This window comes from Rhea americana, unplaced genomic scaffold (genome assembly GCF_003343005.1).
Source record: "Rhea americana isolate MKP2758 unplaced genomic scaffold, rheAme1 scaffold_6, whole genome shotgun sequence".
NCBI lineage: Eukaryota > Metazoa > Chordata > Aves > Rheiformes > Rheidae > Rhea > Rhea americana.
This window is the reverse complement of record NW_028186756.1, coordinates 2,701,337-2,715,852: the sequence shown is the minus strand read 5'-3', so window position 1 is coordinate 2,715,852 and position 14,516 is coordinate 2,701,337. Positions and strand designations below refer to the sequence as shown.

General features: G+C 41.6%; 1 protein-coding gene across 1 annotated transcript in view; it reads right to left on the bottom strand.

Annotated features, from left to right (window-relative positions):
* TENM1 (teneurin transmembrane protein 1) overlaps window positions 1–14,516 on the bottom strand; it is a 240,114-nt gene that overhangs the window by 144,826 nt on the left and 80,772 nt on the right. The window contains exon 3 of the mRNA XM_085319789.1: window positions 11,946–12,180. Within this exon, the coding sequence (XP_085175915.1) occupies window positions 11,946–12,180 (235 nt within the window). The remainder of the gene's footprint in view (window positions 1–11,945; window positions 12,181–14,516) is intronic.

The window sequence follows — 14,516 nt, the reverse complement described above, 5'->3', positions numbered from 1 at the left end:
AGCCCCCTCCCCTCCTCTCCCCTCCGGCTGGGGGCCACGGCCGCGCCGCGCCGCGCCGCCCCGCCAGGCCATCTGCTCGGCCGCAGCCTGAAACGAGTGCAGAAACCACCACCGCCGCTCTGAGTAGCCACTTACTTATTTCTTTTAAATACGGATTCTCACCGGGGTATAGGAAAAGAGTAACAAAAAGCAGAGAAAGGAGACAACTTGGTGGAAAATCCACAAGGACAACCCATTTGGAGAACGTTAGCTACTGTACGGGAAAGCACACGATCTATTTAGGACTCTTAATTGAGCTATATGGGAAGCAGCTTTTCTTCAAATGCTTTTGCTTGCTGTGATTCTCAAATACGCTGTTAGCAAGCTCATTTAGAGACCTATTTCAGTACGGGTAGGAGGACTGCCTTCAAGAAAAAAGCACCCAAGTAAAGACTGACATTAGCATAAAAAATAAGGTGCAAGGTGCACCTCGCAGAGCAGGCTCTGGGCCTGAACACAGAGCGGTTATCTGCAGGCAGATGGATGATTTTCAGGACYGGCAAGTGCTCCCCAGGAGAATTAGAGAAGGGATATTTAGCTTTTAGAAGACAACTCACTGTCCGAGGAGCTCGGATACCGCGGCAGCGAAGGACACCGCCAAGCCTGACCACGCGAAGCGTCCCTCTTCCGGAAGCACCGGTTCCTTCGCAGCCTCCTCACCAGCCGAACCGACCCCCGGAGCCCGGCGGCGTTCCTAGAGCGCCGCGTCCGCCCTCGGGAGCCGGCCGCAAAGGCGCGCCGAGCCGCGCGCCGCAGAGGAACCCGCGAGCCGAGGCGCGCCGGCGGCCCCCGCTCGTACAACTTCCATTGCAGGACTTTAAAGGAAAGGTTACAGTCTTCCAAAACGCCAGAGCACAGAAAACCAAAAGAAAACCTGCTCCAGCTTCGTATTTACTACAGGCGTAAGCCAGTCCTCAGCCGACTGCGGACACCCGAACGTGCCCGAGGACAGCACCCTGGGGCACGTCAGACCACGCGGCCCGACCCGCCGCCCCTTCACCAGGACYGCGCAGCTGCAGGCGTGCAGATCACGGCCCTTATTTTACAGACGGCCACGCTCTGAGCACGTTCCCTGTAACTAGCTGAGTTCAACAATATTAAATTCAAATACAGTAACATAAYAAATTCCAATGAAACAATATACCTGTCTACAAGACTACGTACCTCTGCTTCCCTCGTGTCGGGTCACTGGAACACGCTTGGTTATTTAGACTGTCTCACAGGAAGGCTTCGCAAGCGTGTGGTTGCCTTCCCTTTTGGTCAGCAGTTAACAAGACACATGGCCACCTAGACTTCAGGTGGTGGTGAACTTCACCACTAAATTCCTCCTAATGTTCAAGGGACCAGAAGTAAAAATCATGATATAAAAAAGTATTATAATAAATTTATTTTAACCAGCTAATAGCTCTTCAATCCGTTTACATGTTCCGGACATAATGAAAAAAAAACTACTTATCCGATACGTTTTCATTAAAAAAAATGGAAATTACTGCAAAATGGTCTGATACTGGCAATATTGAATGTCCTATACGGTGCACAGTTCAAAGATATCAGAGGTAAGGGCAAGGAGATTCTGAACTGAAAGYTACTATTAAAGCTCTAACAGCCTCGCATTCAACAGCCAGGAATAATTTCATTCTCTTGCACAAGGATTTATAAATGTGGCTTGATAGCCCAGTGTGCAGAGGGGACTTCTTTAATAGCAGAAGAGCATGAGAATCCGAGTACACACAAGATGGATTCAGCTCCCCCCCCACCCTTCAGATAGATAGAAAACTATAGTCACACGCTGGAGAATTCATATAGCTCTAATTTGTTGTTATAAAACTGAGATCATGATGCCACGCTACACTGACAGTGAGCTACCAGTGAAATACGGTTGAGAAAACGTTACAAGCCGCAATTGTTTATGCATTCCATTTTGGGGAGCGTATAACGAGTACCTCACAACGTTTCCATAGAATTTGAAAAACACTGGTGGCACAAAGACAGATTTCCAAAGCTGGACTGTGACTATGTTCTCATAAACTCAGATGACTACTCATCAGTCTAAGCACACCACTGTTCCCAGAGGACATTAGGACACTGTAAACTGTTGCTATCAATTCTGTAATATCAGCCTCCCTCTAAAGAGCAAAATAATAAAAATTGCAGTTCAAGAGTTTATATGTGACTACAGCTTGGTATGTGCCTTAATATGCAATCTAACAGAAAAGGTAAGGCTTTTTTTTTTTCTTGAATTGAGAGCACAAGAAAAATCAGAGGATTTGTAAGAATGATAGATAAGACCACTCATACTAAGTAGGAAAGTTCTAAATGTTCACAAAAATGTCAAAACCATTCATAAAGATGAAGAAGAAAGATTTCTTAGAAAAAGAAATACAAGTCATAATCTACAAGGCATCTATGAAATAAAAGTCACTTAATATAATGCTGATAACTCCAAGACATAAAAATATTCAAGGCTCAGTAATAATTTCACTGTACAAAACATGCAGTTGAAAAAAATTTCTTTTTTAATCACCATGTCTGTTTGCCTATTTGTTCGTCTCTACAAGCTCAAAACTTTGAATTTCCTCAAGCAAATCTGAGAGGAAGAAAAAGATCCTACCAGTCTCATGAAAATCAGCAACGAGACAGGGGACCCCAAACCTAATGAGCTCCCATTAACAACCTCAGCTCCTTGCCCACCCTGCGAGGCTCCTGCCGGCTGYGCTCCTTGCCTCCAGGGGCTAACGACTCGGGGTCTGTATCGGCCAGGAGCACTGAGGTCCGGACCTGCTGCATTGACCTCCAGTCAGACAAGGGTTATTGGGAAGTTCAGGTGACATAACACACGAAATCAGCCCCCTTAGTCCTGCTGGCTGCAGGAAAGCTTATTTTCAGTAAAGGAGTGGTTTCATGTGGCTCATCTAAGTGTCTTGCTCTTGTTCTACCTCAAGAGCAATGGCACATAACTCCAAGAGTACAGCTCATGTAAAAATGTTGAATTCTTAGTTAGGAAAAACTTAGAGAATGGTGATTCATTTCTTTCTTCACACATTTCTCTATTAGTTTTGTTACATACTTTTGGCTTCTTACCTGGAGTGGCAACCTAAGTCCTGTAAAAGCTCCACATAATGCAACATCCCAGCTGAATTCATGTGATAATAATGCAATACCTTTATAGAAACTAGATTAACGACACACAGGATTCCTTAATTAAATCCTGAGAAAGTATTTTGCTATCCCAGTACTGTAGCCATGTCCCTCTCTACACTTGACAAGTGCTTGGCATTGCTTCTGTACGTTCTAAGCACTTGCCCTGTGTTTCAACCTCAAATCTGTAGGCCTGGAAGTCTACCTTGTACATTGCAACATGTTTTCCTTTCTTTTATTAAAAATTACAAATTTGTAAGAGAAAAATGAAGGACTAAAGGAGATATGARAGCAATCCAATGGAGGAATTAGGAGAAATACAAAAGAAATCTTGCAATGCCTTGGCCAAAAGATTTGTCTGCATTTCTCCTGGATAAGCCAGGTATGAACACATTTGTACTTGTATGCATTTCAGTTTCAATAAGCAGTTATTAAAAGCATAATAATCTACTGCATAACTGACAACAAAGTTAGAAGGTCTTCAGTTTGGTCATTTACACATTTCAACTTCTTTTTAACTAAGCTGTGTAACTGTTAATGCTCAAATTTAACTAGATAACTGAAACAGTTCTAATGTAGATGCTAACAGAAGGGAATTCTTCAATAGCATAATTATTAAACCAATGCTCTCTGATTTTTGGCATATCCCCAAAACATGTAAAGACGGTAGCCAAAAGATTATCTTTGGAATGGATATAGTTGCCCATCTGCTTTGGCTAGGATTGACCACAAGCCTGTGATCCTTTTTAGTTGTGCAGTATTTCCTGTGACAGTGGAAAGAAGCAGAAACTTGCTCTGTACTGATCTTCTGTCCACCTTACTCTGTACCACGAATAAGGGCGGAGAGAAGGAAATTCCTAAACTTAGATAATAATCAGAATATGGACCTCTGTGTATAAATCATTCCTTATCTCACATGGCTCTCAGTGAAGTACATAATATAAAAATAAGACAGCTATGCTATCACAATAATATATTACCTATACTGTCTTGTTTAAAACCAATTTGGCAAAAACCTATGTGAATTATAAGATATAACTCATAATTACAGATAGAATCTGACCTATAATTGTATCTGGTGTAGCACTATGCCCTATTCTAGCTATTTGTTTATGAGAACATGGATGAAAGAAGAGGGAAATAGTCATGAAAACTACGTATCTAATTTATTATATGATTCTATCTTTACATGTATAATTGAAATTCATTTAAAGACCCACCAGAGATTTGTCTTTGGGAATACAGCTGCATTGTTTTAATTCCCTTTTGAGCTGGATTTGCCTTCTGAGTTGTTCACACAGAATTGCCTCCCTTTACACACTCATGTTTACTTTACGTAGTGTTTGAAAACTTAGCCCTGTGACCCTGCACATGAAAGGATGTAAAAAGGCTGTCCGTGTCCCTTGATAATCACTTCATTAGAGAGCACCAACAAAAGGGACGTGATGCTGACTCCCCACCCAGCCCGTCCCTGCCCTAGGCAAACTCGTTCCCTTAACCAGGTAACTCAGCTTTCAAGTTCCTGGCAGAAATCTGGGTCAGTAATTATATAAACGCAGGAAAGAGCCAAAAATCAATCAAGAACAGTTCTAATATGGGCCAGTCATCTGAAATACAATCCTCTTCCAGTTTCCTTGGCCATTCAGTGAAAAAGCACCCAAAATAAAAGCTACTAATTGCAGGCCAAAGTTAGTCTTGTATAGATCAGTATGGGCTTTCTTGTTATTATATACAATGACAGACAGTGACATTGCTATACCAACGCCATATTTTTCAATTCAGAAGTGCTTTTCTGTGGATTAGGACTTCAACAAATGGTACAACTCAAACAAGAGCTGAGTAAAACTGATCAGTGTACACAGAGATTAGTGGGGCAAACACTATGGGAGCTCATGGTCTATTCTATTTTTTTCTGCAATTTCTTAATTTTCCATTGGTAAAAGGAGAACGATAGTATTTACAATACCATTTACAAAGGTTTTACAATGAATAGTTATATAATATCTGCAGGGTACTTTGAAATCATAAAGAAAGAAGGAAAAATATACAGCAATAGTGTGATTTTGCTGCTCACATCTGTTTTTATAAACATGKCTTAAAACAAACAAATGAATATGAGATAACTAAAGTAGAAATAGTTGCCTCATAGTTCTCTTTGCCATGTGTTTCCTCCCGTGGGTACTCATGCATATTCCTTCCTATTTTTACTGCTAGCAGRCAGTCTACATCCAAATAACTACACTCGCATGCAGACAGTCAAAAGCCAAGCTGTACTGMAGCAATGACAAATAACACTCAACAAATTCAACTCGGCAAGAGGCATATCACCTTACTTATCTAAATACTATCTAATCTTCCAGAACAGAACTCCTGGAAGTAAGCTATCCAGGGGATAGATACATGTTTCCTGGCAATAACATTCCAAACATATTGAGTTTCTTCTTAAAATGGAAAGATACGATCTTCTGCATATCTAYGTCCCTTTCTGCCACACATATTCTGTCTCCAAATCAGATTAGGCCCTCTGTATTAACTGGTTAATACGCTTCTCTTTCAAAATTTGTAATTAGTCTGATTCTGATTTCGTAGATGAAGATACTGTGTTTTATAGAAAGCTACCAGGCTAACCTGGTTATTGGTAGCCAAAAAATAACAACATTTTTTTGCTCTTATTTATTACTTTATACACTAGTTCATTATTTAAAGCGAGCAAAGAGTATCTACAGCACGGCATTTTAAATTACTGTATTTAGTCTGAATAAAAACACTTACACATACAAACACTATCATACTGTTCCAGGGAAGCCCAAACCTGACCTTTTCCCAAAGAAAAAATACAGTAGAGTATACAAACAATTTAAACTGCCTTATAGTGATTGGATTCAAAATTATTCAAAAGAAGATAGAGTCTCAAGTGCTATAGCTGGAGACATTAAAATTGTAATTCATTGGAGTTGACAAATGTTTGCATTTTTATTTCTATAAAAGATGGTTTCATCCTTGCATTATTAAATTTAGGGTCATATTTACAGCTTTTATATTAAGTTCACAGCCATATTTATGGCTTTCAATATATCTTTTTCAATTCAGAAGTCTTAAATATTTTTAGATCTTTTCTTCTGTGCAGTGAAAACACATGGGACTTTGAATTTCTAACCCTTGCCACGCGTCTGTGTTTAATACGATCAGACTCTCTGTAGGTTAGATTTATTGCTTAATTAGGTAGAAAATGACAAAATACAAGAGCCATGTCAAAATAACAGACAGTGAACAACATGATTTGAAGGAAAGATCATAAGCGAAATCCCTCTGCATTTATTTTTGGAATAACCACAATTAAGGTCATTTAACTCAGGAGCAAGCTCCATTCACAAACAAGTTACTAATGAGYTGCACTGCTCAAACAGTGACTGTCTCCTTGCTTGGCGCTTTAGGGTCATCAACACCTGTCTGCCTTCGGAGCTGTAAAAATCTGCCGTTGTGTTTGCTGTGGAAAAGCTGAAGGCAGGAAAAGGAAGGTGTGAAAGATGCTTTCTGCATCTTTGCAATGGGGGAACATTCTCAAGGTGATGAAGTGACTAAGGCCAGAACATACAATTTCCAAGATCTTACATGGCACTGTGTTTGTGTACTTTTATATGCTTATATTATTATTATTTCTGCGTGTAGCATGACTCCAGCTTAAGCTGATCAAGAGTGAGTATGTGCAGGCTTCTGTGTTTTGGATGGCTATGAACATACATTTTGAATAGTGCAAATAATTGTGAGCTTGATTAAAAAAGAACAAGGGAACACCACAGTACTGAATAAATGTTATGGTAAGTGACAGCTATTAGTATCTCCATCATACTAAAAAGCACCACAAAAGTATTTTTGAGGAAAAAGAAATCCAGAGAGTCTTAAATATGCACTTTAAACAACTACATACCACAGAAAGGAATGATTCTGTCTGTATAAGGGGCTAAATAAACTTTTTAAACTCCAAAACTCTTCTTAAGGGTTTAAAACCAGAACCAAATTTTAGGGCTCTGAAATATTGCTGAATAATAACTAAAAATCAAAACTGCCTTGAACCCCAAATACTTCTCTTATTATCCTACAACTTTAAAGTTTTATAAAAATTAATGATAATTGAATCTCAGGTTCATGGTCTGGTACCTCACTGTCCCTTTAGAGGAGCTATTACCATGGTGATAAGATTGCTTAAATTAAGCTGTCTTTTTTCACAGCACTTGGCTCATTGCCAGCGCATTGAAGGGAGATTTCAGTCCATTCAGCACAGCGTTAACCTTACTGCCAACGCTGCTAAATGGGTTACAGGAACGAGAAAGAAATTTGATTTAAAAATGGAAGGAACAAGCAAATGTGTAAAATACTGAAGCACAAAACACAGGACTAAAAATACACACTTTGAAACAAAATCGGAATTAGGTAAGTTTTGATGTTTTGACAGAGAATTTAAACATCACAAAGTAACAGGCACCTAATGCTCAGGGAGTCTAAATGCCAAACTGTATTCAAAATAAGCATGTCCACTGGTTTATCCATGAGAAGAAACTGTAGCATAATACAGGGAGGGTCATAAATACTATCAACTGAAATACAYATTTAAAACCTTTTTTTCTTTGTATTTTGGAAATTGACTGAAATGAAAAAAAATAGCATGTACCATAAAGAAACAAAGTATCAGATATGTAAACAAACACTGAGTCAACTAACAGGGAATGGAGAAAATGAAAAACACACTCCTCTGAATTGTCAGGGTTTAAAACACACTCCAGAAGAAGCAGTAAGCCATGTTCAAATGGGGCTGTCAGAGATAATGACAATGTATAACACTGTAAATCATAAGATTTGAAACATTAGAGCAAAGTACGTATGAAACTCAAAGAACAATTATTTTAGTGGAAAGGAAGGGAATAGGCAATAGGTTACAAGTACTTTATTCTGGGGGAGAAGAAAAAAATCAATTTATGTAAGAGCCCAATAACATTATGCTRCTAAAAAAGAGAATCGATGTTTCCTGTGTTTTTATGTGATATGAGAGAACCCTGCAGTCTTTTTGCTGGCAATACTTACAAATAATTTTCTTTATGACACAACAAAATTACTGCATGTTCCTAAGTCATTTTAATAATGAACAAGTTGTTTTCAGTCCCGCAGGCACAAGCATACAGGCAGAGCACACATTTGCATTCAGAGGCACGTTACAGCCCTGAAGGCTGCAGCACGGTCAGCTGGCAGGTTAAGCTGTCACGTTTCCTACAGGTACGGGTTTTCTCCAGCTCTTCATCAAGGACTATTCTACATCTCATCCTCCAAAGCTGTCAAGGTGTTCCTACTCCCCGTTTTCATTTGGGCTCTTAGAGCAACAGCCAGAAGCAGAGAACTGGCCCTGACAGGGACGAAGATCTAGATTCCATTTTTTGGCTTTGCCAGAAGCTGCTGTGAACCTGAACAAGTCATGTCACCTTTCTCATTTAGTCTACGCATTAAAAAGCTGGGATAGCAGGTTGGGTCCTGGCGAGAGCGTTTCGTGGACTAGTCCATGCATGCAACACCTTTCGATGCAGCACAGAGCACCTGCAGAAATTCTGACCAGCCCTTTTCTATAAAGTTCCTCTCCACAGAAAAGCTTCTGGAACGCACTATCTCTGTATAAGTCTCTACTACACCCCTTTTCAGTCTAATGTGTTTTCAAAGCACAATTATATAAGAATAGATTTCTAATCAGAATGTGAAATATATTTTCAGAACTACAGAATTTTCTTTATGTAAATGTGACACATTACTGTTACAAGCTGACTCATAAATTTGCTTCGTTTCTGATTATCCAGAGCAAACGGGACTTGCAGTCACATGATTAGTTCTAGGAAATCTCTTCCTGTCTGAAAATTCTCTCATATTACATGGCGATAGCTAAACTGCAAACACGTGCGCTGTTTATGGATTAACTGGAGATTCTGCTGGATAAAACGGCTRAACATGTGCACTGTGATTTTTGTCCAGTTATTACAGTAGGGAATAAATTACTGTCTCTAAATCTTCTTTTCGATTGCAAATGTTCCAAATTAAAAAAAAATAAAATCTGCTTATACATATTAGGTACATATATATTAGGTAGATTTTGTACTATTAAAGATTTAGCACAGAAATACAGCTGCCATTGACATGTTTCCATTTATTTTGCAGGATTATTTTTAATGGAGAGCTGAACATTAATGGAGGAGAAAGGGAAGAGAATCTAGATATTAGGCCAAAATGACGTTTTCAATTCCATCTGAATCATTCCCTGCTAAAGGAGGAAAAAAAAAGTTCCRACTGCTTTTTCTTTYTTTTCTTTCTTCCCCCCCGCAAGATTGTGTTCTGTGCTCTAGACTCCTGGGAAGTGGTGACCACAAACATTTTTCATTACAGTGTTCCCCTGCTATATCACTTGTCCCTGTATAAACTGCAGAKATACCTTGGAGAACAGTTCTGCAGATTCTGCTTTAAGATTATATAGCCTTTCAGCCAGCTTCATGAGAGGCTGCAGCTAGCTACCAGCGGGTGCACAGGATCAGCCACAACAGCCACCGAAGGTTAGGGAAGCRGAAAACTCCCAGACTTTGGGAATCACTGAAGAGCAGCCCACAACATGTTCTCCGGTTTAGATTCCTAATCTACTGTGTTGCCCTTTCACCATGATCCAATCCTACAGGTGCGTATATGTATATATCTAGATGACATCCTTCGTGTGGAGATTCTAATTTGTAAAAATAATAAGCCAGAAAAATGGAAGAGCTTACAAACCAAACCGAAATCCATAAAGTATTTCCCCCAACAAGGAGGGCTGAAAATACCAGAGATGGAGAAGGGCTGCRGAAGATCTACCTAAGCATTCACCGAAGAGAACCAAAAAGGACTMAATGGCTCCATAATGCCTACAGGTCAGGTTTAGATGCAGCGGAAGGTATAGATAAACAGGCCTGTTATAGAAATGAGAGAGATTATCATTATACAAATTATGTAAACAGGAACTCAGACTCCAACAATTTATGGAATATTGAGCGTTTTTAAAAAAAATTGTTTAAGAAATAATTGAATTTAACTGATACTTACTGATGAGTGAGTACTGGAAATTTTTATTTTTTATAGTTGTCAGTGTGCATTACTTCACTGTTATTTTATTATCACTTTTTTCCCCTCAAGTTCTCATCTCCAAAAAGCTAAATGTTCCCTATTTTGATTCAATCTTAAATGACAAAATTATATTCTGAAATACAGATAAATGTACTTAAACACGAATTTCAAATAGAAGCAATTATAAAATTGCTTTCAGTTTTTCTATTTGATATAACTTTGAAAAAACACGGATTGAGGGACTGGAGGGACTAAAATTTTGTATATATTTATTTGGGAGAAAAGCTATCTTTGCTCCTTGATTCTTTTGTGGTATTTCAAGCAGATATCCTTAAGACAAAAAAGAAAAGTTTTACTTCAGAACGAATCAGCTCATTCTTCAATTCCAGTTTCACAGCCTTTCAAAACAGACCTATTCTACATGAGAGTTCTGTTTAGCAGCAGTTATATGTTTAAAAACTTATACTAAAATTAAATTATGTAATAAAATCAAAAGGCTCTCAGTGATTAAATAATTGCAGTAACTGGCAATTGGATATATATACATATATATATATATATGTATGTATGTATAAACCCACATTAGTATGCATATTACATTATATTCTCTAGGTCAGATTAGTCCAGCGTCAGCTCATCTGAGTATCACCAGGTATCTTTCAGAGAGTCCCRTGATTCTTACATTGTAGAATGTCAAAACCCAAGGAAACCCTAGTCAAACCTTCTTGGTGCTACAGTCACAATGATTCTAAAAGGAAGAGAAAAGCTGTATAAAATCAAAGGCCTGTTACATGCATCAAGTCAGCAAACACAATGGTATATAAAGACCATCAAATTAGCTAATACTTACCAGGAACAAAGAAGCTTATGGCCAGAAAGTCAGAGGAAGCTGCGCACGCACCTCTGCATGCCGATTTCTGGGTACCGAATCGCAAGTTTTCTGAATACAGAATGTATCTCCTTGCCATTATTTTCCAAAGTAGATTATTTGMGCTTGTATTTTGTGGATGCTTCTGAAGTTGCCCCCTCCGTGCTCTGCTCCCCAAAGTAAGGCTTTTCATGTTTAGCACACACCTTTGGCCTGTATCATTTCTGTATTACCACACAATTACGGCACTTTGTGCATCTATGCATTAACATGTTTAAACAAAGACAGAGGAAAATAATACTTGAGTATTATTTCCCCCTTTACTTTCCCCCTTACTTGAGTATTATTTCACATCTTTTATCCCCGGGATGCCAGAGTCTGAACCGACTCCAGCGTGGCCAGAGCACGTGAAACCAACCTTCCCGTTCGCTGCTTACTGCTTGTGCAGAACGTCCCTGGGAGAAGGYGGGGTGGTGGCGCAAGCGTGCAAGCACCAATCTTGCCTGCACACAACCCAAACCTAAGACAGCCGTGTAATGCGCWCACCTTAAAGAAACCAATCTCTCCCCAAATTTTACAAAACACGCTTTTGCGAGCGTTAATGATCTAGATGAACCAAACACAGCGCACGACAACAGGGCCTCAGATCAAGACGCTTCGGCAGGGCCTGACCGACCCATCGGTGATGCCCTGTAACCTTCTCAAGTCAACGTGAGGCCTCCGCCCCGAATTTTGTTTAACGTTTCAGAGGTGTCGGGCAGCCGGGGCAGGCCGGTACCTGGTTTCCAGGGGTATGTTGCTGTTCAGGACCCAGCTGTTGTGGAGATGCACGGACTCCTGGGTGCTGGCGGGGGCCGCGGGGCTGGGCTGGCTGCGGGTCGTCATCGACCTCCGCTGCAGAGAGTCGCCCGGCGGCGGCGGCGGCTTGCGGCTGCAGGTGCAGGCGTGCGGCGGTGGCGGCGGTGGCGGCAGCGGCCTGAACGTGAACTGGTTGTGGGGGCTACCTGGCACGTCTGAAACGACACAGAAACCCGCGGCCACGCGTCATTTCCGGAGAGAGCAGGCGGGCGCGATGCCACGCTCCACCGCATTGAAGCGCTGCGCGACCGATCGCGCTGTTGACTGGGGTGGCTGTAGAACATTACTGCAACTTGCAAAATAACTTAAAATACTCTAATGTAATAAAGAACATTATATACAGAATAAAGATTATTACACATACTCTGGCACTGTAGTTCAGGTCAATTAAAAAAAGTAAAAAGAAGACAACAGAGCATTCACGTAATTTGTCAGAGGATTTTTTTTAGGATAAAGGACAAATRAATCAAGCTGACATTGAATTACAGCACAGATAGCAACTGATTTCATCAGGTATAAATCTCATTTAAGAACAGCTGTGAAAGAAACAGACACCCCACAAGAACAAAAATCTTGCGCTTCAAGAGAGAAAATAATTCAGCAATTCCTTTTGCAAAACCACGAGCATCCTGCACCAGACGAGGTTAACGCGTGCCTACCGCTACCCTACCGGATTTGTCAGGTCAGACTACGCGGCGCACTGGCTGTCCAGCCGCCTGGGGAGCGGCGTGGCGGCGTCGGCCGGCGGCCCTGGAGCTGCGTGGGGGCCGGCGCCAGCCGCGGCCGGGGCAGCCGGCGGCGGCGTCGGGCGCCTCCGCCTTGGCGCACGCTGGGCTGCGGCAGGACGGCGCAGGAGCGGCGTTTTGGAGGGGCAGTAAAACCCTGCTCGCTCCACTCCCCACCAAGAGTCTCCGGAGCCTCGCAGTACAGCGAGGAGTGAAGTTATRGAGAACTGAGGCAAGAAATTCCTTTGGAAAGGCAAGATAAAAAGCGCTTTGCGAACGATGCTGAATAAAAATTGCCGCCAGAGTGAGTGAACTGTGAAGCTATTAACCTGAAACTCTTCCAGTCCCTAAATCTTGTCTTTTAGAAGCCACCGAGTTTCTGAGAGGTAATTTTGGACCCTTTCAAAGGACGCAGCTAAGGAAACCACCCGGGCGCCCTGCGAAGGCGAGGGCACCCCAGCGGAGCTTTGCCCAGCGCGTTCCTCTCGCGCCCTTCCCTTACGGCAGCGATTTCCTCGGGAAGGAGGACGGCAGCTTTCCACGGCGCCGAAAGCGCAGCTSAATTTGCCCCAMGGGCAGCCGGGCCCCTTCCCGCCGYGGGGCCACCCGCCCAGCGATCGCCGCCGCTCGGCCCCCAGCGTAAGCGCTTCCGCGCTGCGGTCAGCAAAGCTGTCACGGATTTGGCCCAGCCTTAATCCTTTTAAATTTCATTGATCTTTTATCAAGGCAGCATTCTTACGCTTGCATTAAGGTTTACACTGTAATATTAGTTTGCATATACCAGAAAAGCATTTCTAAGCGTATTAGAAAATGGGAGACCTCAGTAAATTAAATCACTGCAGTCAACAGTCCAGAGCTCTGAAATAATCCGCCAAGGCACTTTCATACAATAATTAATCTCAGTAAATCCTGCATCCTGCTATTTTCGAAAGCTACCAAAATTTTGGAYGTAATACTTGATGCCCAGCATCCTCAAGTATTTGATCAACGACTTTCCCCCCTAWTAGTGGTATCAAACCTATTTCCACCCTACAGAAAATCTGCCAGATTAGTATACATCCCATAATTTGCATGACAAACCATTTTAATAGCTGCGCYACTGTCCTGTCAGCTAGAATATAATGATTTAACTGATCTTCGCCAGGACAGGGAGATTCTAGCAGGTACTCCAAGAGCTAAGGGGCAAACGCGGAGCGGTCGAGGTGACTGCAGGTGCACGGGAAGAACGGCATGATCTGTTAGCAGCGCATTTTTTAGCTCCTTTCTCCGCCTATCCCGCTGACAGCACACCATTATCTGACAGGTTATTTAGTTTCTTCCACGCAACAGGCTAAAGTTACCGAAATACGGGACGCCGTATTCCATAAAACACCGCTGCTCAGCAGGGCGCCTCACCTCCCAGGGCTGCTCCCGCCTCCCAGCTGGTGGGGATTCCACCTTCCCCATCACCCCGCCGTGCATCACAGCCCACGGCATTTTACTGCTTTAAAAACAGATCTTCCTCATCAACCTTCACTTCAATGAACCGCTGTAAATTCACTGAGCTGAGAATCTGCTCTGAGTTTCTAATTAGCTTTTACAGACGGTTTCTAATTTAGCAAAGTTATTTTTATTTTGCTTGAAACTAAGCCTACCTCTCATTAACTTTATTTTTATTTCATAAAAAAAAATGTTGCTTGTGATAAAACAGCATTGTATCTAAATCTACATACTGATGATTCCTCAGATCTCTGAATGAACAGCAGACTCCATAAAAGAACGTCGTG